The following is a 26,161-nucleotide window of genomic DNA, read 5'->3' as shown; positions in this document are numbered from 1 at the left end:
GACAGCTTTCTCTCCACTCGCCACAGAGAAAGAGACACAGGATGACACAGCAAGAAGGCCACCATCAGCAAGCCAAGGAAAAAGGACTCACCAGGGACCAAAGCAGCTGGCACCATGAGTTGGGACTTCCAGCCTCCAGAGCTGTGCAAAAATACATTTCTGTTGTTTAAGCTGCCCAGACTGAGGTATTTGTGATGGCAATCGGGGCTGACTAATCCAGATGTTAACCTCTCTATTATTCAAGGATAGCTGAATTCTACCTTTTTAGCTTTCTAGAATGAACTTTCTGCATTCACACTAAAAATTCAATATGGAAGAACGCTACTTAAAGCATGGATATGTGGACACACACACACACGCACATCCCAAAAAGACTTTATTTTGGAAATTTGGAAATTTCAGAAGTTGAAGAAAAGTAAAATATTATCCACAATTTCACGACTCAGAACGTTCTTTGTTACTAATATTTTTGGGGCTTTTCTTCCTGTGGTCTATATATTTGAGATAATAGTGTATGTAATTTGTTTTTATTCACTTAAAACCTCCATTTTAAAATTTAAAGATAATTTTTGTACTGCTCTTATGTTATCAGTTTCGGATGCTCCCTTTCTTTCAGTTGCACTTCGGTGTTGATGGAAGATCAACTGCTCTGAAGTCTGTGAAGCAGAAATGCCACAACAGCCTTTTGAACTGCCAGAGAGGGCTTTATTAAGTCAACAAAATACTTTCTCAGCTTTCAGTCACTATGCAGTGGGATTCAACATAGACATGCCACTTGTCTGGATTTTCTATTTTGAGACTCATGTAAGTTAGAAAAATAGGCAAGTTCAACCATTTTCTTTTTATTATATCCTTCATTTATTCTTTTATTCATAGTCATATATTTTCAAAATGAGAGGAGGTTTTCAGAGTTGGTAGGACCTACAGAAAATCATAGAGGAAGGCATTATATAATCTGCTATGTATATATGTATATATGCATGTATTCTGAGACAGTCTCACCCTGTTGCCCAGGCTGGAATGTAGTGTCACAAGCACTGCTCACTAAAGCCTCAACCTTCTGGCCTCAAGCAATCCTCCCACTTCAGCCTCCTTAGTAGCTGAGACCACAGGCATGTACCATCATACCTGGCTAATTAAAAATATTTTTTTTGCAGAGGTGGGGTCACCCAAGGTTTTTTGTTTGTTTGTTTTAGTTTTAGTTTTGTTTTTGAGACAGCATCTTATTCTGTCACTCAGGCTGGAGTGCAGTGGCATGATCTAGGCTCACTACAACCTCCACCTCCCGAGTTCAAGCAATTCTCCTGCCTGAGCCTCGTGAGTAGCTGGGATTACAGGCGCCTGCCACCACTCTCAGCTAATTTTTGTATTTTTAGGAGAGACAGGGTTTCACCATTTTGGCCAGGCTGGTCTCGAACTCCTGACTGCAAGTGATCCACCCGCCTTGGCTTCCCAAAGTGCTGGGATGACAGGCATGAGCCACTTAGTCCCTCGGGGTCGCCCAATGTTGCCCAGGCTGGTCTCAAACTCCTGGGCCTAAGCAATCCTGTCTCTCGCCTCAGCCTTGGAAAGTGCTAGAATTACAGGTGTGAGCCACCGTGCCCAGCTGTAATTTACTTTAAAAATTTTAGTGTCGTTGGCATATCATTATATACATGCCAATTAGTTTAAGCTATAACTCTAGGGGCAACCAGCTGACCTGCCATCAAGGATGTGTTCCAACATGGTCATCTAACACCGCACAGAAGAGGCCAGGCCCAGATGATTCCTGCAAGGTTCTCCATTATCCGATCCCCTCCACCAACCAGGCTTTGGTTAATTAGCATATTGAACGTCAAAAAATGGGTTTTATTGGCAGAACTAGTGTCTGTATATTATTAGGAGGGCAGATGCTGAAAACTGACTCTCACTGGTGAAAATACTATTCTCTCTCTACACATGTATAGGTAAAATAATTTAGGTACACTCCCTAAATCAGGTCACAATCTATGGTAGGGTGGGTTGGCCCCAAAGATGCCTGTCTTTGTGTAATCTCTTCTTTTAAGTGTGGGCTGAATTTAGTGACTTGATCATAATGAATAGAATGTAGCAGAGTGATGAAAATGTCACTTCCAAAATTAGTTTTTAAAAGACTGTTGCTATTTCTTGCATACTCTTTCTTTCTCTCCCCTCTTCTCTCTCTTTTTCTGTCTCCTTCTCTTGGAGCATTCATCCTGGGGGAAGCCAACTGCCAAACTGTGAGGTAACCCTGCAGAGATGCCCGTGTAGAAAGGGATTGAGACCTGCCAAAAATCATGGGAGTGATCTTGGAAACAGAACCATTTAGCTAAACAGTACCAGATTTTTAAGCCACAGAAACTGAGAGTATGAGTGTTTATTGATCTAGATCTCTAAATCTTGGGGCAATTTGCTTCACATTAGTAGATAATAAAAATGGGTAAGACATAGAGAAACTATTCAGTGTCTGATATGTTTTTGGCAATAATATAGCTAACACCTCAGAGTACGTGGTAGCGCTAAGCAGTGTTCTATGTATTTTACATACAGCAATTCATTTTATCCTAACTTTGATCCTATTAGATCACCATTTTACAGATAGAGAGGTTAAATCACTTGACCAAAGGCAAAGTTTGGAGGAAAACCTAGGCAATCTAGATTTTGAGTTCATGCTCTTAACCCCTGCTATGCTGCTCCTCACAGTCCATTATGGCAGATGGAGTGAATCAAATTCTGTTAAAAGGCCATTATGGCCAGGGGTGGACAGGTGCAAGAACAGAGACAAAAAGTTGAAAAAGCTCACTGAAAACTAAATTTAAATTTATTAAGAAGAATCTATATAAATTATGTTACCTATTCCCTGTATCTTAGTCTGTTTTTTGTTGCTGTAACAGAATACCACAAACATGATAATTTATAAAGAAAAGAAGCTTATTTGGCCATGGTTCTGGAGACTGGGAAGTCCAAGAGCACGGCATTATTATCTGGTGAATGTCATCCTGGCAGAAGGCAGAAGCAAGTGCACTAGACAAAGAAAAGATGGGGACTTATCAGGAGCCCAGTCCCATCATAACTAACTTACTCCTGTGATAATAGCATTAATGCATTCATGAAGGTGGAGTTCTCATTACCTAATCACCTCCTGAAGTTCCCACCTCCCAATATTGCTGCACTGGGGATAGGTTTCCAACATGTGAACTTTAGGGGACATACTCAAACCACAGTTTTCTGCCCCTGATCCTCAAAACTCATGTCCTTCTCACAGTGCAAATTGCATTCAATCATCCCCAAAGTCTTAACTCATTCCTGTACCAACTCAGAAGTTCAAAGTCTAGAGTCTCATCTAAATCAGATATGAGTAAAATCTGAGACACAATTCATCCCAAGGCAAACTCCTCCTCTAACTGTGAGTTTGTGAAATCAAAACAAGTTATCTACTTTCAAAAAGGTAAGACAGGCATAAGATAGACATTTCCATTTTAAAGAGAAAAATAGGCAAGAAGAAAGGGGTAACTGGTCCCAAGTAAGTCCAAAACCTGTAAGGGAAAACAACAGTAAGTTTTAAAGCTAAGCTAGGTGTGGTGGTGTGTGCCTATAATCCCAGCTACTCAGGAGGCTGAGTCAGGAGTATTGCTTGAAGTCATGAGATCAAGTCTGTAGTGCACTATGATCATACTTGTGAATAGCCACTAACTCCACCCTAGGCACCATAGTGAGAACTTGTTTCTAAAAACAAAAAAAAAAGTCTTAAAGCTGGAGAATAATCTCCCTTGACTCCATGTCCTGCATCCTGGGCACACTGGGGAGGAGTTGAGCCCCTGGGCCTCTGCCAGTCCCACCCCTATAGCATTTCTGTGCTCAGCCATGCTTCAGCTCTCCCAGGCTGGAATTGCATGCTGCTGGCCCTACAGTTCTGTGGTCTTGGAGGTAGCCCCACTTCCTTAACTCCACTAGATATTGTCTTGGTGGGGACTCTCTGTGGCATTTCCAACCCCACATTTCTGCTTGGCATTGCTGTAGTAGGAGCTCTTTGTGGTAGCTCCATCCCTGTGGCAGGTTTCTGCCTGGGCTTCCAGGAGGTCTATGGCATCTTTTGAAATTTAGGTGGAGGAAGCCATGCTTCCACAGTTTTTGCATTCTGCGTGCCTGAATGCTACCAAGGCTTAAGTCTTATACCTCCCAGAGTACTAAGTCAAGCAGCACCTGAAGCTGCTTGAGCCACCACTGGGGCCACCAAGGGGTGCTTAGATGGAATGCAGGGAACAGAAACCCAAGGTGGCTCTGGGCAATGAGCCTGTGCAGGAGGCCCCTGGCCCATCACCTGAACCAACTCTACCTTCCTAGAGCCCTAGGCCTGTGAAGGGAGGGGCAACCTCAAAGAACTCTAAATGCCTTTGGGATCTTTCGCCCATTGTTTATGAATAGCACCTGGCTTCCTTCAATCCATGGTAATCATTTTAGCTTCTGCCAAGTATCCGACTTCATTGCTCTTTAAATTTTACATTTCAAAGGGCCTTAGGACATCAATACAATTTACCTAAAATCCTAGCAATGGTATAACAAAGATGACCCTACTCCAGTTTTCAATACCTTTTTCCTCATTTCCACCTGAGATGTCATCAGAATGGCCTTTACTGTCCGTATTTCTATCAACATTCTATCAACACTTAGGTAAGCTCTATAAAGATTCAGACTTTCCTGAGTTCTGGGATCTTCTGAGCCCTCACTAGAATGTTCCTTAGTGTTTTATTCATGGCAATCTAGGCTTTTTCTAGCTTGCTTCTCTAAAGTCTTTCAGCCTCTACTCACTACCTAGTTCCAAAGCTGCTTCCACATTTTCAGGTAATTGTTGTAGTAACAACTCCACCCTCGGTACTAATTTTCTGTCTTAGTTCATGTTCTGTTGCTAAAATAAAATACCAGAATATTTAAATACCAGGATAATTTATAAAGAAAAGAAGTTTATTTGGCTCACGTTTCTGGAGGCTGGGAAGTTCAAGAACATGGTGCTGTATCTCATGAAGGACATCCCATGGCAGAAGTGGGGAAGGTGGAAGCAAGCACACTAGACCAAGAGAAGAAGAAAATTGAACTTATCAGGAACCCACTTCCATGATGACTAACACACTCATGTGATAATGACATCAATTCATTCATGAAGGCAGAGCCTTCATGACCTAATTACCTCTTAAAGTTCTCATCTCCTAATATTGTTGCATTGGGGATTAAATTTCTGATGCATGAACTTTGCACTTGCCAACATAGCACACTATTCCTACTCAGAACAACTAGCAGGCTATGAGGAAATCTGCCTCTATTGGCAGGGAAGGGCACTTTTCAAAGGAGGTATATAGCCCAAGTAATAGATACAACAGATATATCCACCATGCTCTTTTGTGATGCTGTGTGTTCTGACATTTCCACCCCAACTGATTTACTCAAGAGAAATAAACTCACCAACAGTTTGATCCATATGGCCCTCCTTCAAGATAAAATAAAATCTATTATTGCAATTTTTCACAAACAAAAAATGAAAGTCATAGGCTGCTTTGTTTTATTTATCTTCCTTTCCATAGTGACTTCCATATGCCTATATCTGGCATTTAGAATGGTGTGAAGAAAGAAGGCACCTGGGAGTCTCAGCAGAGCCTAATACACTGCACCCCAGTTCTGCCCCTAGAGATGAAACCAAGAGATTCCTGGTGTCTTTACTCTGGGCACTGTCTGGCCTGATCAGTAAAAAACATAAGTCTGGCTGGGTGCGGTGGCTCATGCCTATAATCCCAGCACTTTGAGAGGTTGAGGTAGGCAGATCACGAGGTCAAGAGTTCAAGACCAGCCTGGCCAACATAGTGAAAACCCATCTCTACTAAAAATACAAAAAAAAAAAATTAGCGGGGTGTGGTGGTAGGTGCCTGTAGTCCCAGCTACTTGGGAGGTTGAGGCAGGAGAATTGCTTGAACTGGAGAGCTGGAGGTTGGAGTGAGCCGAGATCATGCCACCCCACTTCAACCTGGATGACACAGTAAGACTTTGTCTAAAAAGAAAAAGAAAAGGGAAAAAAAGTCCCCAGCATCCTTCGGTCGTTGCTGATAAAAATGCCCTGTTGACTGTCAGGGAATGACACCCAGCAAAGTTGTCCTAGTAATATTGTAGACAATGGACATACAAATTGGAAGAAAGAATTTTAATGCAGGTATAAGCAGTGCTGTCTTCCTCTCATAACCTACATGGTGCTGATATATATTACAGTAGTAGGATCCTTCCATTATAAAAACTTCACCCTGGGCTTCTGATTTCCAAATCCATATATTCAGGACTAGAAGTTCTTCTCTGGCGAATTTCCTCTCTTCCATAAAAATGACAAAGGCAAGTCTGTTAATTTTGGTATGTAGAAAATATCTAGATTTTATGTAGGGTGCTTGATTTATTATACAACTCTTTGTGCTAGTTACTTTGTGAGTAGTTTTATGGGGAAAAAGTCATGGTGATTAAGTAATTCCATTTTGCACATTGTAAAAAATAAGAAAGTAAATGCAATACTTGTGTAACACTAATTCTTACCTACCAGGCAGGAAAAATAAAAACACGTTTGTCTTATAAACTAACCAGGGCTCTAGTTCAAGCACTTACGATTGCACATTTGGGAAGAATGAAATACCTCTTTCATTTGAAAAATACTAGTATGCATTCTATTTGGTATTCTAGTATGTAATGTGGACACACGAATCACCCAAGTAACTATTTTCAAAAGTACACACAACACGGATGTATAAACAGTGCACCTAAATCATATAGTTCAGTCACTAGATGCCTTATGAGGCCCCCTCTTGGAGAAAGAACATACACTATGGATACAAGTAAAATGAGGACTATTAAATGACCTTGGATTTATATAATAATAAATGAGGTGGCAATTGGTGATCTTGATGACAGCAATTTCACTATAATGTTCTAAAGTGAATGGGTGGAGAGAAATTAGAGACTGTGAGTACAGACACTGCTTTTTAAGAGTTCGCTGGGCCGGGTAACGCCTGTTATCCCAGCACTTTGGGAGGACGAGGTGGGCGGATCACCTGAGGTCAGGGGTTCAAGATCAGCCTTGCCAACGTGGTGAAACACTGTCTCTACTAAAAATACAAAAGTTAACTGGGCATGGTGGTGCACCCCTGTAATCCCAGCTACTCTCGAGGCTGAGACAGAAGAATCGCTTGAATTCAGGAGACGGAGTTTGCAGTGAGCCAAGATCGCACCACTGCACTCCAGCCTGAGCGATAGAGACTCTCTCTCTCTCTCTCAAAAAGAGTTTGCTGTGAAAGAAAGGAAAGAAATGGCAACCAGCAGAGATAAGTAAAGTGCGCATACAGCCATTCACTCCACAGCCTCTGCAACTCTTGCTTTCTGCATGCCTACAGAATTAGCACCACATGGATACTGCCATAAACCCCCTTAACCTTATTGCTAATAGCTGCAGCCCTGTCCTATCTCAAATGCTGTATTCCACACTTTGACAAACACCTGCTAACTTTCCAGCTCACTCCTTGTAGTATCTCAAATTCACCAGCCTTCTATCTTACCAGAATCTTTAATCCAATGACTTTATTACTATTATAATGTCCATCATCCCCACCCTTGTGTCATTTGTTTTCTCCCTACCTCGTTTATATCCTATGGCCATCAGTAGAGTCACTGCTTTACATACATTCAACTCTACTAAGCCCTTCTTCTCACATCATCCTTGCTTGGATAGATCACAACCCTAGTTAACTGCAACTCTCTGCCTGCTCCGTGCCTGCAGCCATGCAGTTAAAAGACATAGAACTGTGCTAGCTGGTCTCCTGTTAAATTTGAGGCCATGAATTTTCATGCAGTCTTTCATGCTGCCCAACAATTGTACAGTGTTTCCCTAATCCCTTCTCTCTCACCTTCTCTCCTAGATTATTTCATACTTTCTCCTCGCCCTTGTTTAACACTTCCTCCCTACAGCTTTGCTGAGATAGTTGAAGCAATCAGAAGAAATCATCCACACCTGCCTCGCCTATACCTGCCTGTCTGCACCTGTGCCCACACTCTGACCTTCCCTTCTTCCTGGGAATCACCTGTCTCTGCTGCTGGTGAAGTCCTGCCACCTGCGCACTAAGAGGCATTCCCTGACTCATGCTCACGGACAAGTTCTGCCATTCTCATCTCTCTCTTCTGCATCCTCAGTTTCCCCCTCCTGATTGGATAATTCCCATAAACATGCAGACATGCGGTTATTTCTCCCAACTAAAACTCCATTAACTCCACTTCTCTGTCTGCTAGTGTCCATTTCTTTCCTTCCTTTCACAGCAATTTTTTTTTTTTTTGATACAGAGTTTTGCCCTTGTTGCTCAGGCTGGAGTGTAATGGCACAATTTTCAGTCACTGCAACCTCTGCCTCCCGGGTCCGAGCGATTCTCCTGCCTCAGCCTCCCAGGTAGCTGGGATTGCAGGCATGAGCCACCACGCCCAGCTAATTTGTATTTGTAGTAGAGACAGGGTTTCACCATGTTGTCCAGGCTGGTCTCGAACTCCTGACTTGAGATGATTCGCCTGCCTCGGCCTCCTAAAGTGCTGGGATTATAGGCGTAAGCCACCGTGCCTGGCCCATGGCCAACTCTTAAAAAGCAGTATCCATCTTTGCAGTTTCTCATTTCTCTCCCCCGATTCACTTTTGAACAAATTATAATGAAATTACTTTCATCAAGATCACCAGTTACCTCCTCCTTCATTACTAATCCAAGATTGTTTCATAGTCCTCATTTTACTTATCCTATCAGCAACCAATTACTTTCTTCTCCTTGAAACACTTTGTCCACTTGGCTTTCAGGACACTGCACTCACCTGATTTTCCACCTACCTTTCTGTTGTTCCTTTTCAGTCTCTTGCTAGTTCCTCCTCATGCCATCATTCAGACTGGTAAGCGCTGATGTGCAGTAGGGCTCAGCCCTGGACTTCTCTTCTCTGTCTGCCTTCACACCCTGGGTGATCTCAAGAGCTCTAACAGCTTGATGTGCCACCAGTAGGCTCAGGACTCCCAGATTTTTATCTTCAACCCAAACCTCTCTCTTGAATCTAGACATATATCTAAGTGCCTATTTGACATTTCTACTTCATTTTTTTGATTTTATACTTTATACAAATGCATTTTATTTTATTATTTTTTAGAGATGAGATCTTGTCCAGGCTGGTCTCAAACTCCTGAGCTCAAGCAATCCTCCCACCTCGGCCTCCCAAAGTACTGAGATTACAGATGTGAGTCACCATGCCCGGCCTACAAATGCATTTTATGTGCAAGATTAATACATAAAATAGGACAATAAAGAACTTCTGGGTTTGGTGGGAGGATTGGGGGAGATATTGGTCAAAGGGCATAACATTTCAGAAGAAATAAGTTTGAGAGATCTATTGTATATCATGGTGACTATATTTAACAACAATATGTTGTATTCTTAAAAATTGCTAAAGACAGTAGATTTTAGGTGTTCTAGTCATACACACAAAAATGATAAGCATGTGAAATAATGCATATGGTAAATAGCTCGATGTAGTCACTTCACAATATGTACATATATCAAAACCCCATGGTGTACACCACAAATGCATGCAATTTTGACTTCTCAATTAAAACAAAGAAAAACAAATTACTCTGAGTGAATTAGGGTGAAAAGCTACCCTAAGGGGCTTTTCATTCACCTGAATATTTAATAGCCTCTTTTTTTTTTTTTTGAAGTTAATAGAGACAAGGTCTCACTATGTTGCCCAGTCTGGTCTCAAACCTGAGGTCAAGTGATCCGCCCACCTTGGTCTCCCAAAGTACTAGGATTATAGGCTTGAGCCACCATGCCTGGCCTTAATAGCATCTCACACTTCACATCTGAAACAGCTCCTGGTATTCCTCCTGTTCCCTAAACCATCTCAATCAATGGCAGCTACATTTTTCCAGTTGCTCAGGTCAAAATTTTGAAGTCATTATTTATTATTCTCTTACTCTCACACCCACATTTGGTCTGCTGGCATATTCTGTCTCATCTAACAGTCTACCTCTCTATCTATCTCTCTATCTATCTATCTACAATTTATTGTCATCATTTCTCCTCTAGAATTATTGTGAAGTTTTTTGGGTTTGTTTGTTTGAGATAGGGCTGTCAACCAGGCTGGAGTGCAGTGACACAATCATGGCTCATTGCAGCCTCGACCCCCCAGACTCAAGCGATCCTCCCTCGTTAACCTCCTAAGTAACTGGGACTACAGGTGCATGCCACCATGCCCAGCTACATTTTTTATTTTTAGTTTTTGCAGAGATGGGGTCTCACTATGTTGCCCAGGCTGGTCTCAAACTCCTGGGCTCAAATGATTCTCCTACCTTGGCTTCCAAAATGTTGGGATTACAAGCATGAACCACTGTGCCTGGCCCTGGATTATTGCTGTAAATGTCTAACTTGTCTCGCTATTTCTGCCATTAACTCTCTTCAGACTCTCTTCAGTTTATTCGTTTATTCAGAGCACAATTCTTTTCTGCTTAAAATTCTCCAGAGGTATCCCATCTCCCTTAGAGCAAAGGCCAATGTCCTATAACCTTAAGATCCTGTATAATTTTCCCCTGGCATTAGTGCTCCGCCCTCATTTCCTGCCACTCTCTTCTGCATTCAGGTCACTCTAGCCACGCTGACCTCCTCACCGTTTCTTGGCCATGTCAGGCACACTTGCACCTCAGGTCCTTTGCATCTGCCCTTCCTTCTGCCTGAATACATTTCCTCGGGTGTCCTCTGCCCAGTTCCTTCACTTCCTCAGGTCTTTATTCAAATGTGCCTCCTGGAGAGCCCTTCCTGGGCTACCCTGTCTACAACTGCAAACCTCCCACCAAATGCATTCTTTGTATTTTTTTTTTTTTTCCTTTGGCATTTATCAGCCCATAACAAGCTATATTTTTTGGCCTACTATGTTAATTTTCTGTCTCCCCCTGTAAAAAGTAAGCTGTATGAGAGCAGGAAGTTTGTCTGTTTTGTTCACTGTTTATCCTTAGCACCATAACATGCCTGTTACTACCAAGTACTCAGTATTTGTTGAATGAATGAATTATAATGGTGATGGGCATGATGAAAACATGCAGACAGACAAGGCAAACACATACAATAATGCTTACTTTGATACACATTGGTGACAACTGTAAGTTGCAACTATTGTTAAAAAGTTCTTATTTTATCCTCAATGATCCCACATCATCAAAATACAGTTCAGCACCCAGACAAGAGTTAAGGCACTGGAATTGCGGACTGCGACTAAAATGTGTGATTTTTGTAACTTAAAAAAGTCCCCACAGTGACATTTTAAATATTATGATACCGAATATTATCATTCTTTTTTTTTTTTTTTTTTTTTTTAGGCAGGGCCTCACTCTGTCACCCAGGCTCAAGTACAGTGACATGATCACAGCTCACTGCAGCCTTGACCTCCTCTGGCTCAAGCAATCCTCCCACCTCAGCCTCCTGAGTAGCTGGGACTACAGGCATGCACCCACCACGCCTGGCTAATTTTTGTATTTTTAGTAGAGGTGGGGTTTTCACCATGTTGCACAGGCTGATCTTGAACTCCTGAGCTCAAGCGATCCACCTGCCTCGGCTTTCCAAAGTGCTGGGATTACAGGCATGAGCCACTGTGCCTGGCTTTCTTTTTTTAAAAAAAATTTTTTTCTCATGATACACAATTGGAGCTCACGAACCAGTAATCACAAAATTGAGAATAAGATAAATCATAGGTAGGTTTATTAATGACTTCCAACTAGTTACCAGCAGAGGGTGCTACTTATCCATATTTTCACACATATGAAGCATGTTTTGCTGAACTAATGGGCAGGCTTCAGTACTGTAAATGACATTATCTTACAAATCTGTATTGTGTGATCATGAATCAGCCACCCAGACATAAACATAATACCTTCAGTTTTAAAAAATCTATATTTTTCTTTTCCTTATTTGTGAATTTAAATAGATGATCCTGTACATGAATATGGTACAAAAATATACAGAAAGAATTAACTCTTTCTTCTACCCCAGTCCTCTAGTTCCTCAATTTTCTCTTTCAAGGTTATAATTGTGTCCAGTTTCTTCTGCATTTATGTGTGTGTCTGTTATGTTTTGTGTTTGTATTGTATGTGTTTTCTGTTTTGTGTTTTCAATCAGAAATGCTGTAAGTGCCACTCTTCAACTTAGGGTTAATTTATAAACAAGCCCATCATTTTGGGATTCCACGTCAGCACTTATAGAACATCTTTCTTTTAAACAGCTCTGTTTTATTCCACTGTGTAAATAAACAGAAATTTATGTAACCAGTCCTCTGTTGATAGACGGTAAGGTTATTTTAAATATTTTGCCATTCCAAACATTAGTAAATTAAGTGTATTTTTACATTTTTCTTTGTAAATATGTGCAAGTATATCTGTAGGGTAATTTCCTGGGGAAAATTGGGTGGCCATCTGAAAAAAATGAAGGTATAGTTTCATCTCTCTATACAAAGATAAATTCCAAATGTATTAAATCAAAGACACTAGAGAAAAACAGGAGAATGTCTTTGTGATTTTGGAGTCAGGAAAGCTTTTCTAAGGCTAACACACACTCAGAAGGTATATGAAAGAAGATTGAAATTTGACTGTATATTTTTAAAAATCTGTGTGGCAAAAACACCATAAACAAAAAATACAAATAACCCCTGGTAAAAATGTATTTGTAACACATCCTACAAGGAACTAAGTCTTGTAATATATAAAGAGCTTTTGTGTATTGATAAAATCAAGCCCCACTGAAAAATGACCAAAGCATACAAACAAATAAAACATCGAAATGGAAATACAAATGGCTTTCAACACATGAAACCATATTTGTAAGGAGAGAAATTGCAAATTACACTTTTTTTGGTCTTTTTTTTTTTAATCCTTTTTGTGGAGTATTGGGGGGTCTCACTATATTGTCCAGGCAGGTCTTGAACTCAAGCTATCCTCCTGCCTCTGCCTCCCTAAATGCTGGGATTACAGGTGTGCGTCACCACGCCCCTCGAGGAATGCATATTAAAATAATGAGATACTATATTTCACCTATCAGATTGGCAAAGACCAACATATTGTGTTCGTGAGGGTGTGGGAAACAAACAGGCTCACAGTTTGTTGGTGAGACTGTAAATTGGTACAACCTCTATGGAAACCAATTTGCCATCAGCTAGCAAACTTTTAAAACTAGTCAGGTTTGGTGGCTCACAACTGTAATCTCAACACTTTGGGAGGCCAAGGCAGGTAGACTCTTGAGCTCAGGAGTTTGAGACCAGCCTCGGCAACATGGTGAAACCCCGTCTCTACTAAAAATACAAAAATGAGCTAGATGTAGCAAGGCTATAGTCCCAGCTACTCGGGAGGCTGAGGTGGGAGGATTGGGCTTGAACCCAGGAGGTCGAGGCTGCAGTGAGCTGCGACTGCACCTATAGCCTGGGTGACAGAGTGAGATTCTCAACTCAAAAAAAAAAAAATTACATGAAAGTTTGGAGAGTTTTTTTTTCTTTTAGTCAAATCTGTTTATTTGGATTATCTGCATGTTCTTAACCAGAAGGAAATGCTACACAGAGTTGAAGAATAAAGACAAAATATTAAAAATTTAAGGTAGGTATTATGTTCTTTGTATAATGTGGATAATAACCATATTGAGATAAGGAAAGTAACATGACAAAAGAATCTCTGAGTGTATATCACTCATGGTCCTTTAGGAAATTGATAGTACCTTTTTTAAAAAAGGGAGGCTGCAAGGATTTTCAATTCTTGAAGGTATAGGCAGGGTTAAGGGAAACAGCACGGGGTGGTGCACACCCTCAGGTGCTGGCATTTGGCTTTAGGAAGCCATTACCCTCCCTGGCAAGAGGCAATGGAGAAAACACTTACAGAACCAAGTGAGCACTGTCACTTTAGGAGAGGCCACCTGACAGGAGCTGTGGAAAAGCATGAGCTACTGTCAGACAGAGGCCTCGCAGGGTGGGAACCAGGAGAACAAACGCTGCAGGCCCTTCCTCCTCCTGGCCTTCCATCTGCTGGGGCCTCCCACTGGCCACATTCAATGGGAAATCAGAGGGCAAAGGAGCCAGACTGATGCTGTCAATAGAGGCCGGTCTCCTGGGACGCTGAACAAAGATGGGTTGCTCTTGCTCTGCATCCACGGGGTAGATCTGGAAGGGCAACGGATGATTTCATTCAGTGTAATATGCATCTTGGTAATACATTCAGGGCCTTGCACATTTCCCCCTTTCTCCAAAAAAATATTATCACTTTTTCTTTCAAAGTAATTACTTCTGAGGTACTCCTTTTTGGAATGGAAGCCATAGATCATTCAAATTCCTAATTCTTTTCTTTCCGAGACAGCATCTTTATATGAAAACTGTTATAGCATTACATAGGCTGATTAAAAGAAAAATAAAAGGCTTTCTGAAGACACTGCATTTGCTCATTAAAGTCCAATGAAAAGGCCAGGCACAGGCACTTTGGGAAGCCGAGGCAGGCGGATCACTTGAGGAGTTCGAGACCAGCCTAGGCAACATAGTGAAACTCTTGTCTCTACTAAAAATACAAAAATTAGCTGGGCATGGTGGCGCACACCTGTAGTTCCACTTACTTGGGAGGCTGAGGCATGAGAATTACCTGAACCAGGGAGGCAGATGTTGCAGTGAGCCAAGATCACACCACTGCACTCCAGCTTGAGCAACAGAGCCAGAATCTGTCTCAAATAATAATAACAATCCATTAAAAAGGCAATTTAAAGACAATGACACCTAGAATATAAGCACATTAAAAAATATATTATGAGAAATAAATAGTGCATTTTACAGAGAGTGGGTTTTGAAAAATAAAAGTTATGTTTGGCCATGCATATACTGGAGGAGAAGGATTCCATTATCTGGTTTTCTTCTTTTCTTTCCTTTGTTTGTTTGCTTGTTTGTTTTTGTTATTGTTGTTTTTGAGACGGGGTGTTGCTCTGTCACCCAGGCTGGAGTTGGAGTGCAGTGGTGCAATCTCGATTGGCTCACTGCAGCCTCAATTTACCAGGCTCAAGCCTGATCCTCCCACTTCAGCCTCCCAAGCAGCTGGGACTACAGGTGTGTGCCACCATGCCTGGCTAATTTATTTTTTACTATTTTATTTTATTTGAGACGGAGTTTCACTCTTTTTGCCCAGACTGGAGTGCAATGACTTGGCTCACTGCAACCTCCGCCTTCTGGATTCAAGTGATTCTCCTGCCTCAGCCTCCTGAGTAGCTGGGTTTACAGGCATGCGCCATCACGCCCGGCTAATTTTGTATTTTTGGTAGAGATGGGGTTTCTCTATGTTGCCCAGATTGGTCTCAAACTCGTAGGATCAAGCGATCCACCTGCCTGGGCCTCTCAAAGACCTGGGATTACAGGCATGAGCCACTGCACCTGGCCCCTTTCTTCTAATAGTGCCTCTCAGCCGTATACCTCCCACCTCACTTATATTTGGTTAGACAAAGTGACTCCTCGGATCAACCAGAGATTAATCCTGGAGCTCCAACACGTATTTAAAACTACTGGCCTGATAGTCTAACAACATTGTAGATTACCTAGAGGGAAGCAGATGTTATTTAAACGGATTTCTTGACCTATTTACATAAGATTTAATTTCCTTAAAACGCCATTTTGAAAACTGGGATTGGCATCCCTTACAGGTTCTCGAATTAGTTGCTTTCAGATTACTTGGCAAGTAAACGACTATGTTGTTATGAACCCTTCCTGCAGTATATAACCGAACATGAATCTCCATCTAGGGTTTCTTTTTGTAAAGTCTGCATCTGACCCCTTTACACTCTTTTCCGTGTTCACTAAAGGTGCTCAGGGTTGGAAAAGCTGTTTCAGTAGAGACGGCATATTTCTGGCGGCGTTCGGGGTAGGTACAAGAGTTGCAGACATCCATCCTATGCTGTCCAGCGTCTGCACGTTCCCTTGTTTGCTCCCAGTGGGCAGAGAACCCAGCATTGTGGGTACCTTATTAGGACTGTCAGGAGGTAATATTACATAAGTAATGAAATAACATGTTAATGCAATTCATTACGGGTCCATTGGAATTTATTGTTCAGGTTATTCCTTTCACTGCTCTGAGAAACATCAGGTATAATAGACTCACCTGAAGCAGGAAGTAAGCGCGTAATTTGTCAGACAGGCGATGTGGTCTAGTGGATCCAGAATTTGAATATTATTTCTGGCTCTGCTGCTGGCTTCCTTTATGACTGGGAGGGAAATGTCTCTGGGTGTTGCTAGTTTCAGTATCTGTGGATTGATAAGCAGATCGCAAGCATGGATGTTATAATAGGTTATTTCATGGGAAATTAAACACAGCAAATCTAATGAGAGGAGCAGATTACTTGGTCATTTCTTTCTAGGTGCTATTTGGTGCTTTAAGAGGACATCTAGTATTGGATAAGTTAAAGGAGTTTCAGAAAGTGCATCATAACAACATGACTGAGAGCTCAGAATGTGCTACATGGTTCTGAGGGCCATCTGTGTATTATCTCATTTAATCCCTGCAGCACACCCAGCTGGTCATTGCATGATATTGATGCAATTTTACAGTTGAAGAAACTGAAGCACATATAGTTAAATAATTTGTCCAAAATCACAAAGCTAGTAAGCAACAGAACTGGGATTTGAACTCAGGTTATTTAAACTCAGAGCCCCAGTTCTTATTCCCCAGTATTTGACTCCCCTTTGCTCTCACCTGGTGATAGAAATGATGATGACCGGGCTGGGCACAGTGGCTCACACCTGTGATCCCAGCACCTTGGGAGAATGAGGCAGGTAGATTGCTTGAGCTCAGGAGCTTGAGACCAGGCTGGGCAACATAACAAAACCCTGTCTCTACAAAAAATGCAAAAATTAGCTGGCTGTGGTGGCATGCCCCTGTCATCCCACTTACTTGGGAGGCTGAGGTGAGGAAGTGGCTTGAGCTCAGTAGGCAGAGGTTGCAGTGAGCTCAGATCATGCCACTGCACTCAAGCTTGGGCAACAAAACAAGACTCCATTCCCAAAAAAAAAAAAAAAGTATGAGATTTAACTTAAAAATAATTTTCCTTCATCTGATTAGAGAGTATATTCAGGGTGAGATTTAGTGTGTTGCTTTTTTTAGCGACGGGGGTCTCACCATGTTGCCCAGGCTAGTTTTAAACCCCTGGGCTCAAGCGATCCTCCCACGTCAGCCTCCCAAAGTGCTGGGATTACAGGTGAGAGACACTGCGCCTGGACTATTTTTCTGTTATTGCTGTGGTGGGGAGCACACCAAAATGGTGCCTGTCATCCTCATCCTTCCTACGCATCTTTCCCGGCACTGCTACTGTGATTATTATCTTAATTCCAACCTAGGCAGGTGCAGTGCATCAGCGGCTCTCTTCTCCATCTTCTTTTACCTCAGCCCAAGCCACTCTGTAGAAAAGAGCTCCACCCACATCATCTGACCTATAGGTCTCCACGCTCTCTTCCCAGTTCTCAGATGGTTCTTGGAGCGCTGGGAAAGTCAAGCAAAAACACAGTGGTGAGTTCTCCCCTACTAAATAATTAGACTTTGGCTGATGCTGGCCTTTAGTCATCGAATGCTAAGAAAGTACCGCCCTAACCAGGGAAAAGCAGTATCAGACGTAGGCTGTTCTGTTGTCCCTCAACCTCAAAATGCTTGTGGCAAAAGGGACAAACCTCCAATCGGTCTATATTAGAGGTTCGACGGAGTTAACTGAAAACTTGAAACAACTCTGGAAAGAAAAACTCTACAAATAGGGAAAAAAGATGGGTAACTGAGAATGATAAAGTTAGATTCATTCCCCAGATATGTTGCCATCACCACAGGCAAATCTCAAATTGTTTTCAATGGAGCTTTTGGAAGTTGAAATTAGCCCTGTCGTTTTCAGGCTCAGTCGTTTGGAAGGTGCGTTAGTGAAACGTGGTGATGTAGTTTTATAGACTGTAAGAATCTTGGGGGCACCTGAATTCTTAGAGTTTCATTGTAGGTCTTCTCTTCTCTGAGAAGAAAACCAGACTTCATATAACAAGAAGTGAGACAGAAGAACAGTTTTCAGAAGCATGTGTCACTCTGCTATTTTAGGAATTGTTCCAATAAGAGATGTTTATAGTAAGTTTGGTGTGACCCAGCCAAGAAGCTTAATATAACAAAGTTAACTGAATGGTGGGAGGCAAGGTTCTAGTCTATACCAGCTTGCATTTATTAATAATCAGAAAGGTTGCGGATGACAGACTTGCTGAGCATTTACTAAATCTGGTACTTGTGGTTTGCAAATCATTTTATTAACAGCTGCTATCATCTATCCTAGAAATGGCAGGAAGAAGTGTTATTATTTTATCACATAAAATAGTCTTCACAAAGAGAATGAAAACAGTTTAATCTGGCAGATATAAAATTCACTGGTTAAGCAGAAAACCGTGCTCTGCCCTCCCACTGAGCTCACTAAAGATGGTTTCCTGAGAATGTCTTGGTGAACAGATGTTTCTTCTTAGGTTTTGATGAAGAGTTTAGTGGCATCTACTCATTAGTGAAGGGTTGTTTTGGCAAAAGGAACCTCTTGTCTATCTACACACATAATTAAAATTTTGTACATATATTAAGGATTTTGCATTAATTAACTACCAATAGGATCTCACATAGGTGAGTTATGAATGATTGACTAGCTTTCATAATCAAGTTTTGAATGATTTTAAAAATCAGCCTGCCTGATCTAAGGTTTGGAAGTTTAATGTTCAATAACTAACTTTAGTACAGGGAGGAAACATTTTTTAAGAAAAAAACAGTAAGGAAAGATAATTACATTGTGAACATAATCTGCTTGGAATTCGAATTTGATTCAGAAAGCTTTCTAGAGAGCCTTGAATCAGCCTGAAATCTGCCAGTTTTTTCAAGGATGCTGCCTTTGTACTTCTGTATATATCATACACTTTTCTTTGCAATAAAATGAACTTTCTTAGTGATTGAAGAATATAGATGCTGATAAACACAAATTATGTCATGTTGTTTACATATACATTCCTAAAGAATAAGAAATATTAGACAATATTCATCATACATACATTGCAGATGAACTCATTGAAGTCAGACAAATGTAGATTTCTATAAGTCCCAAAGAGTATGGATGTCTTAGAGGTTGATGTTGAAGTCTGCAGTTAACACCAGTGGTGAAAATCAAATATGTAATGAATAACTTTAGGTAAGAATCAAATCAGACTTGTTTTACAGATGTTGCCATGTGTTAGAGGATTTTACTTGTTACTTTATAGTTTTGGATCAGGCAGATGGTTGAAAAGTGTTGATTCAAGAGCTTTGACTGTATAGAACAAGACAATTGAGGCAATAATAATAATGGGACTCAGAATCTGTAAGCCAAAGCGATGAAGCATAGTTCAATCAAAAGGAGAAGTAAAAAAGATTAGCCGCATACACAGTATCGATAATCTCTAACATCATTTTACGTTACATTTAGCTCACATGAATCCAAGTGGAAATTCCTATAACAGTTATAGTTCCACTTCTTAATTTTCTGTTTACAACCCTAGAAATAGCAAACAATATGTATAACATTCTGTGCAGTGCATATAATAGCCGCATAATAGATGCTCCTAAATTTTTCCCTAGCCTCACTCCCAAGCTGGGATCATCTCCTATTATAAGTTCTCGTGGCTCCTGACTATGTAATTATTTATTTGACATTTTTCAGGTTGTCAGATTTAGCTTAAAAAAAAAAAAAAAAGACAAGACACCCAGTAAAATGTGAATTTCAAATAATAAATAATTTTCCCTATAACTATGTCTTGTGCAACATTTGGGGGCATACTTACATGAAAAAATTAGTCATTGTTTATCTGAGATTAAAATTTTACTGGGCTTCCTAAATTTAACCTGGCAGCTCTAGTGGCTTACTTGTTCATAGCTGTATCTTCCACACACTATGAGTTTTAGGATACTATTTTCCTCATCATTGTATCCCCAGTATTTGCACAGGGCTTAGCACTTAGCAGGAATTCAATAAATATTGGTTGGCTGCCTAAAGGGATGGATATTAAAACTACTTTAATGTATTAGGTACATTGGCTCGCAGCAGTAATTCCAGCACCTTGGGAGGCTGGGGTGGGTGGATGACTTTAGCTCAGGAGTTCGAGGCCAGCCTGGGCAACACGGTAAACCCCGTCTCTACCAAAAATACAAAAGGTTAACTGGGCATGGTGGCACGTGCCTGTGATCCTAGCTATTCAGGAAGCTGAGGTGGGAGGATCACTTGAGCCTGGGAGGTGGAGGTTCCAGTGAGCCGAGATTGTGCTACTGCACTCCAGCCTGGGTGACAGAGGGGGCATCATCTCAAAAAAAAAAAAAAAAAAGTATTTTAATTAAAATATACAAACTGAGCCAGGTGTGGTAATCCCAGCTACTTGGGAGGCTGAGGCAGGAGGATCACTTGAACCCAGGAGTTTGAGGTTGCACTGCACGCTGATCACCCCTGTGAATAGCCACGGCACTATAGCCTGGGCAACAGAGACCCAGTCTCTACAAAATTAAAAATAATGAAAAAAAATCATGGAAAATGCAACTGAGGTTCATAGAACTTGAAAGCAAAATAAGCACTTCTTTCTACTGGGATATCTACAAGTGTACCATCTTTATGTAGTAAATAATCAGCTAAGATCGCTAAGGGGGATATTCCTTTTAAAAGAAATAGACTCCAAGCAACTGATTCTCCTAGTACAATTCACTTTCAGTTCTTAATTTTCATTTAATGCCTTTTCAAAGGCAGTTAACTGTACAAAGCAAACTGGGCTTGTATTTTTAAGTATTCTGGCAAATTGCAGCTAATCCCTTCTACCAGGATCTAAAATTAAAATAGAGGTTAAGAGGTTTAGACAGAAGAGACAGGAGATATTTCCAAGCTGCATATGGAGAAGATGACACAAATTTTGAAATCTTTATCACCCCATCTTATTTATTAAACTCCCACCCATGTTCTGCTCTAATTAGGAAAAGCAAAACAAGTTAATCACATGCAGCTTTGGTAGCTCATGAAGAGCCATTGTTTTAAGCACACTCTTTGTAAGGTTTAGCCTTAACCACCAAGCAGGGTTCACTTAGGCAAGTCAGGAAAGTTTAGAAAACAGACAGTAGAAGAAAGCCTGAGCAACATGGCAAAACCCTGTCTCTACTAAAAATACAAAAAGCTGGCTGTGGTGGTGCACGCCTGTTGTCCCAGCTACTTGGGAGGCTTAGGTAGGAGGATTGCTTGAGCTTGGGGAATTGGAGGTTGCAGTGAGCCATGATTGCACCACTGCACTCCAGCCTGGGTGACAGACCAAGACCCTGTCTCAAAAATAAATAAATGAAAACAGATGGTTAAAGGAGAAAAAATGCCTTGGAAATGCAAGTAGAAACATGTGCCTTATATGCTAGGAACATTAATCTAGGTCAGTTACAAATGCCTACAAAGCGAGACTGTTTGTTATGGCTTGAACAGCATACCACATCATCATTCAGTGACAGGAGTAGACAGGATTTGGGAACCTGAGGTTCCAGTTTTGGGGCGTCTTTTAACTTCATGCCCAACCTGTGTCTAAATTTTCTGGCTCTATAAGGGAAAAACGGTCAACTCACATTGAGAACACTGACAGATACTTCTGTTTTGGTGTTTTTTGTTTTTTGTTTATTGTTTTCTTTTTTTTTTTTTTGAGACAGAGTCTTGCTCTGTCGCCCAGGCTGGAGTACAGCAGCGTGATCTCAGCTCACTGCAACCTCCACCTCCACAGTTCAAGCAATTCTCCTGCCTCAGCCTCCTGAGTAGCTAGGATTACAGGCATGTGCCACCATGCTCTGCTAATTTTTGTATTTTTAGTAGAGACGGGGTTTCATCATGTTGGTCAGGCTGGTCTCGAACTCCTGACCTTGTGATCCGCCCGCCTCAGCCACCCAAAGTGCTGGGATTACAGGTGCGAGTCACTGTGCCCGGCCTTAACTACTGTTTTATAAGGCTCTTTGCTCAACATAGGGAAGTCAGATGTATTCCTGCTAAGTCAGTCAACTGTATATTTGGAATGCTTTGTATTCAAGGGTGACGTCTCTTCTGTCATTACTACTGCTGCACTTCTACCTTCCCCCGGAGCAACTGAGCAGCTCTTATGTATTCAAGGTGGGAAGTTCTCCAGAAAAGGTGGTCCTGAAAGTAGTTGGGAGCCAACAATCACAGCAGCTGGGGGATAAGTCCATAAGCCTGTGATTATATACATTATATATAATTGTAGATTATCAGTTGTGCCAACAATGATGTATTGAGTATCTAGAAAAAGTAACATCATGGTTTTGAGTACAAGAATTAAATCGTATTTTTGAGGAGAAGGCATGTATACACATTGGAAATAATCCAAGAATAAAAGACAACATTTAATTAAATGTGTGTTACAATTATAAATCCTAGGAAAGATCAGAAAGAATGGAGTCCCATGATTAAAAACTGATTTTAGAATTTCAAGAGAGGAATGTGTTTTAGTGTTCACATTAAGAGATCATTTTTTTTTTTTTTAACGGAGTCTTGCTCTGTCCCCCCGGCTGGAGTGCAGTGGCATGACCTCTGCTCACTGCAACCTCTGCCTCCCAGGTTCAAGCAATTCTCCTGCCTCAGCCTCCTGAGTAGCTGGGATTACAGGTGCCTGCCACCATGCCCAGCTAATTTTTGTATTTTTAGTAGAGACAGGGTTTCGCCATCTTGGCTAAGCTGGTCTCGAACTCCTGACCTTAGGTAATTCACTCACCTTAGCCTCACAAAGTGTTGGGATTACAGGCATGAGCCACCATGCCCAGCCAAGAGATCATTCTTGAATAGAGGGAAAGGAGGGTATTGTCAGGAAACAATGTAAAGGTTGAGAGATGGTCATTATCTTAAGTGGTAAAGGATTCTGTTGGTGGAAACCACACTGGCTAGAACTGATGGTCATCATATTGAACAAAGATCAAGTCAGATTCAGAGGATTTTGAGTATTTTCTTCTTCCCAGTAATTCTAGATACCCCTTCCAATTATAGTGATTTTAAAATTTCTGTATTATTGTTCATTCTTTATTAGGGGATTAAAAAAAGATTCATGGAAATTTCTGTTAATGTCCTAAAAAATCATAGTTTTTGAAATCAGTAATTCCATAACTATTCAACTATTTTTTTGTAACTATTCAAACTATTTTAACCGTTTTCCTAGAGTATTTAAAAAATATCTTTCTAATCTAATCCAATCTAATCTAGTCTAGTCTAATCTATCCATCCAACCCTCTGTTGCCCAGGCTGGAGTACATGTGGTGATACCTTCATGGCTCACTGCAGACTGGACCTCCCATACTCAAGTGACCCTCCCACACCCACCTCCTGAGTAGCGGGAACTACAGGCACACACCACCACACCCAGCCTGTATTGTTTTAGATCTTACTAGTTTAGGGAAAATTTTGAATGTATTTCTAAATTTCCAAGTTACTCCAAGAGGTGAGATTATGCTTCTTTTTTTTTTAAAGTTCATATATCTTGCTATGCAATAAAACGATGCTGGAGTCAGACATCCTTTGACTCAAATCTTAGAGATGTGACCATTAGCAAATTACCTGGCCTCTTTGAGTCTTAGCTTCTCTTTCTATAAAAGGGGGATATTTCCACACAACTGATAGGGTTTATGTGAAGTTTAGACATAATACACATAAAACACCTAATATGGGGCATATTAAGTTCTGAATAGAGGGCAACCAGTACAGTACCAATGGTAGGTATTCAAATGAGAGTTGTTAGCATCATTGTCACCTGTCCTATTAAAAACTAAAAAGCAGTATGGTTATCTAGCCTCTGGAGCTGGACTGCCTGAGCTACGGCACTTATTGGGGTGACTTGGGGTGTGTTGCTTATTCTCTTTCTGCCAGAGAATGGAGAAAGTAGTAACGTATATCTCAAAGAGTTGTTTTGAGGATGAAATGAGTTGATGGGTATGAAGAGCTTAGTACCATGCCTAGTACTTGATAAATACTTTATATATGTTAGCTGTATTTTCCTGAAATTTGGGAGCCAAAGTTAAATGCATAGAAAATTTGCTTAGAGCAACTGAGCATCTTGTTGTGATCCCTCCGAAGCTGACTTGGAAAATAAATCGCCTATTGCTAAATTATTGTTAGGAGAATGCTGACTTTTAAATATGTATCTACTTTTGCTTACACTTTAGCCACTTCATCTGTATACTTGGAGGAAAGTCAACAATGGCATCTCCAAGGAAGGTAACTGAGAAGCGGCATAACCCAGTGGAAAGCATTTGTAGAAAGATCAGAGCCATCCACAAGAGAGAAGCAATTTCAAATCCAGTTCAGCAGATTATCAAATACCAGTCTAGCAGTTTTGATAGCCCACAGACCAACACCAAGAAACATTTTGAAGAGGTACTGAGGAAAATGACTGCTGCTTGTGTTCCTACACCTGACTCTCATTGGTCAAGTTCTGAGGAAGTGGATGCCTTCATTTCATTGCCTCAAATAATATCCCCAAGAACCCCATCCATCTCTCACCTCAGCTCCCCTGAGACTGCAACATACTCTGTTATTCTCACAAGTTCTGAAAACGTCTTAAAGCCGAAGTCACAGAGCAACAAGAATTATACATCTTCGATGTCACAGATCAGAAAAGCAGAGTTTTTCTTTAACAAGGATTTGAATAACTATTGTAGTGAAAATAATTTTAGTACCTTAACACTTGACTTTGATTCCACCTTTGGTCAAAGTTTGAAGTGTTTTGATCCTCAGGATTCAGTGGTAAAAAATTTATCTCTGAATGGAAATGGTAAATATTCATCTTTTAATGTTTGTCCTTCCAGTAGAGCAATAAGCATATATACTTTTAGAATACCTAAACTAAAAAAAAAAAAAATTTACATTATTAAAGTTTGGATGGAATCATCCATCTTTCCCTTTCTGTTTTACTATGTTTGTTTCTGGAACAAAACAGAACGTCATGATGGAATTACTTAGATATAGGGGAGTATTTCCCTGTATCTAAGGGGAAGGCCATTATTGTGATAGGTTTTCTTTGTTAAACCACAAAAAGGAAAAGTAATCATTATAGCACAGAAAGCATCAGGATTTACAAACTTTTTCTTCTAATAGGATGGAAACAAGAAGCTGACGATAGTAAAGAAGATGTAACACACAGCATCAACAGGGCCTGTGAAGAAGAGGCACTCACCAATATTTTTAATGCATGTGACATAAAACAGAAAGGTAAGCTGAAAAGTATCTGCTCAAATGTCTGGTAGGACTTGCCAAGTCATCTGAGCTTTCTATTGTGAGAGAAAGGGAAATGATTCGTGTGTGGGGCTCACTGTCTGTGTCTGCATATGTGATGGATGCCACCTAATTTGGGAATAAGGTTTGCTCTGTAGGGTTTGGTTATTTCACTATAATTTCCCTGTACCTGTTTTGCATCAGCATATTTTGACAGTGACTTGAATGATTCTTTTTGAGCTTATCAGCTGACTTACCATCTTTATTTATTGAAGCTACTTAGATGTCACAGGTGGTGCCCCACAGGAAATATGCTTTTCAAATATGTAAAACCACTATACAAGTTTAACTCAGAATTTTTAGTTAATTTTGGGCTTTCACTTCTGTTTTTCTTTAATTTTTACTTTTGAGATGTGTTTTTTAAAAAATTTCCAGACCTAAAACTACAAAAACCCTAGGAAATACCGTTCTGGACATTGGCCTTGGCAAATAATTTATTAATAAGTTCCCAAAAGCAATTGCAACAAAACAAAAACTGACAAATGGGACCTAATTAAAGAACTTCTGCACAACAAAAGAAACTGTCAACAGAGTAAACAATGTACAGAGAGGGAGAAGATATTCACAAACCATGCATGTGACAAAAGTCTAACATCCAGACTCTATGAGAAACTTAAACAATTCAACAAAAAAACAAAAACCACATTAAAAAGTGGGCAAAGGACATGAACAGACTCTTCTCAAAAGAAGACATACATGCAGCCAACAAATATATGAAAAAAATACTCATTATTACTAATTATTAGATAAATGCAAATCAAAACTGCAGTGAG

General features: G+C 40.6%; 2 protein-coding genes across 2 annotated transcripts in view; one reads left to right on the top strand and one right to left on the bottom strand.

Annotated features, from left to right (window-relative positions):
• Window positions 1-15,679: 15,679 nt before the first annotated feature.
• CUNH12orf77 (chromosome unknown C12orf77 homolog) lies at window positions 15,680-16,838 on the bottom strand. The gene is given in 3 exon segments (XM_033223562.1): window positions 15,680-15,885; window positions 15,887-15,951; window positions 15,954-16,838. Coding segments are annotated over 3 exon segments (261 nt in total). The 5' UTR covers window positions 16,039-16,838; the 3' UTR covers window positions 15,680-15,774.
• Window positions 16,839-23,920: 7,082 nt separating this feature from the next.
• The window catches only part of LOC117090384 (lymphoid-restricted membrane protein), a 47,814-nt gene continuing 45,573 nt past the window's right edge, over window positions 23,921-26,161 (top strand). Inside the window, exons 1-2 of the mRNA XM_033222670.1 lie at window positions 23,921-24,888; window positions 25,212-25,325. Coding sequence (XP_033078561.1) covers window positions 24,315-24,888; window positions 25,212-25,325 — 688 coding nt within the window. The 5' untranslated portion in view covers window positions 23,921-24,314. The remainder of the gene's footprint in view (window positions 24,889-25,211; window positions 25,326-26,161) is intronic.

Source organism: Trachypithecus francoisi, unplaced genomic scaffold (assembly GCF_009764315.1).
Source record: "Trachypithecus francoisi isolate TF-2019V2 unplaced genomic scaffold, Tfra_2.0 Lachesis_group11, whole genome shotgun sequence".
Classification (NCBI taxonomy): Eukaryota; Metazoa; Chordata; class Mammalia; order Primates; family Cercopithecidae; genus Trachypithecus; species Trachypithecus francoisi.
The sequence above is the reverse complement of the archived record's forward strand: the minus strand, read 5'-3'. Positions and strand labels throughout refer to the sequence as shown.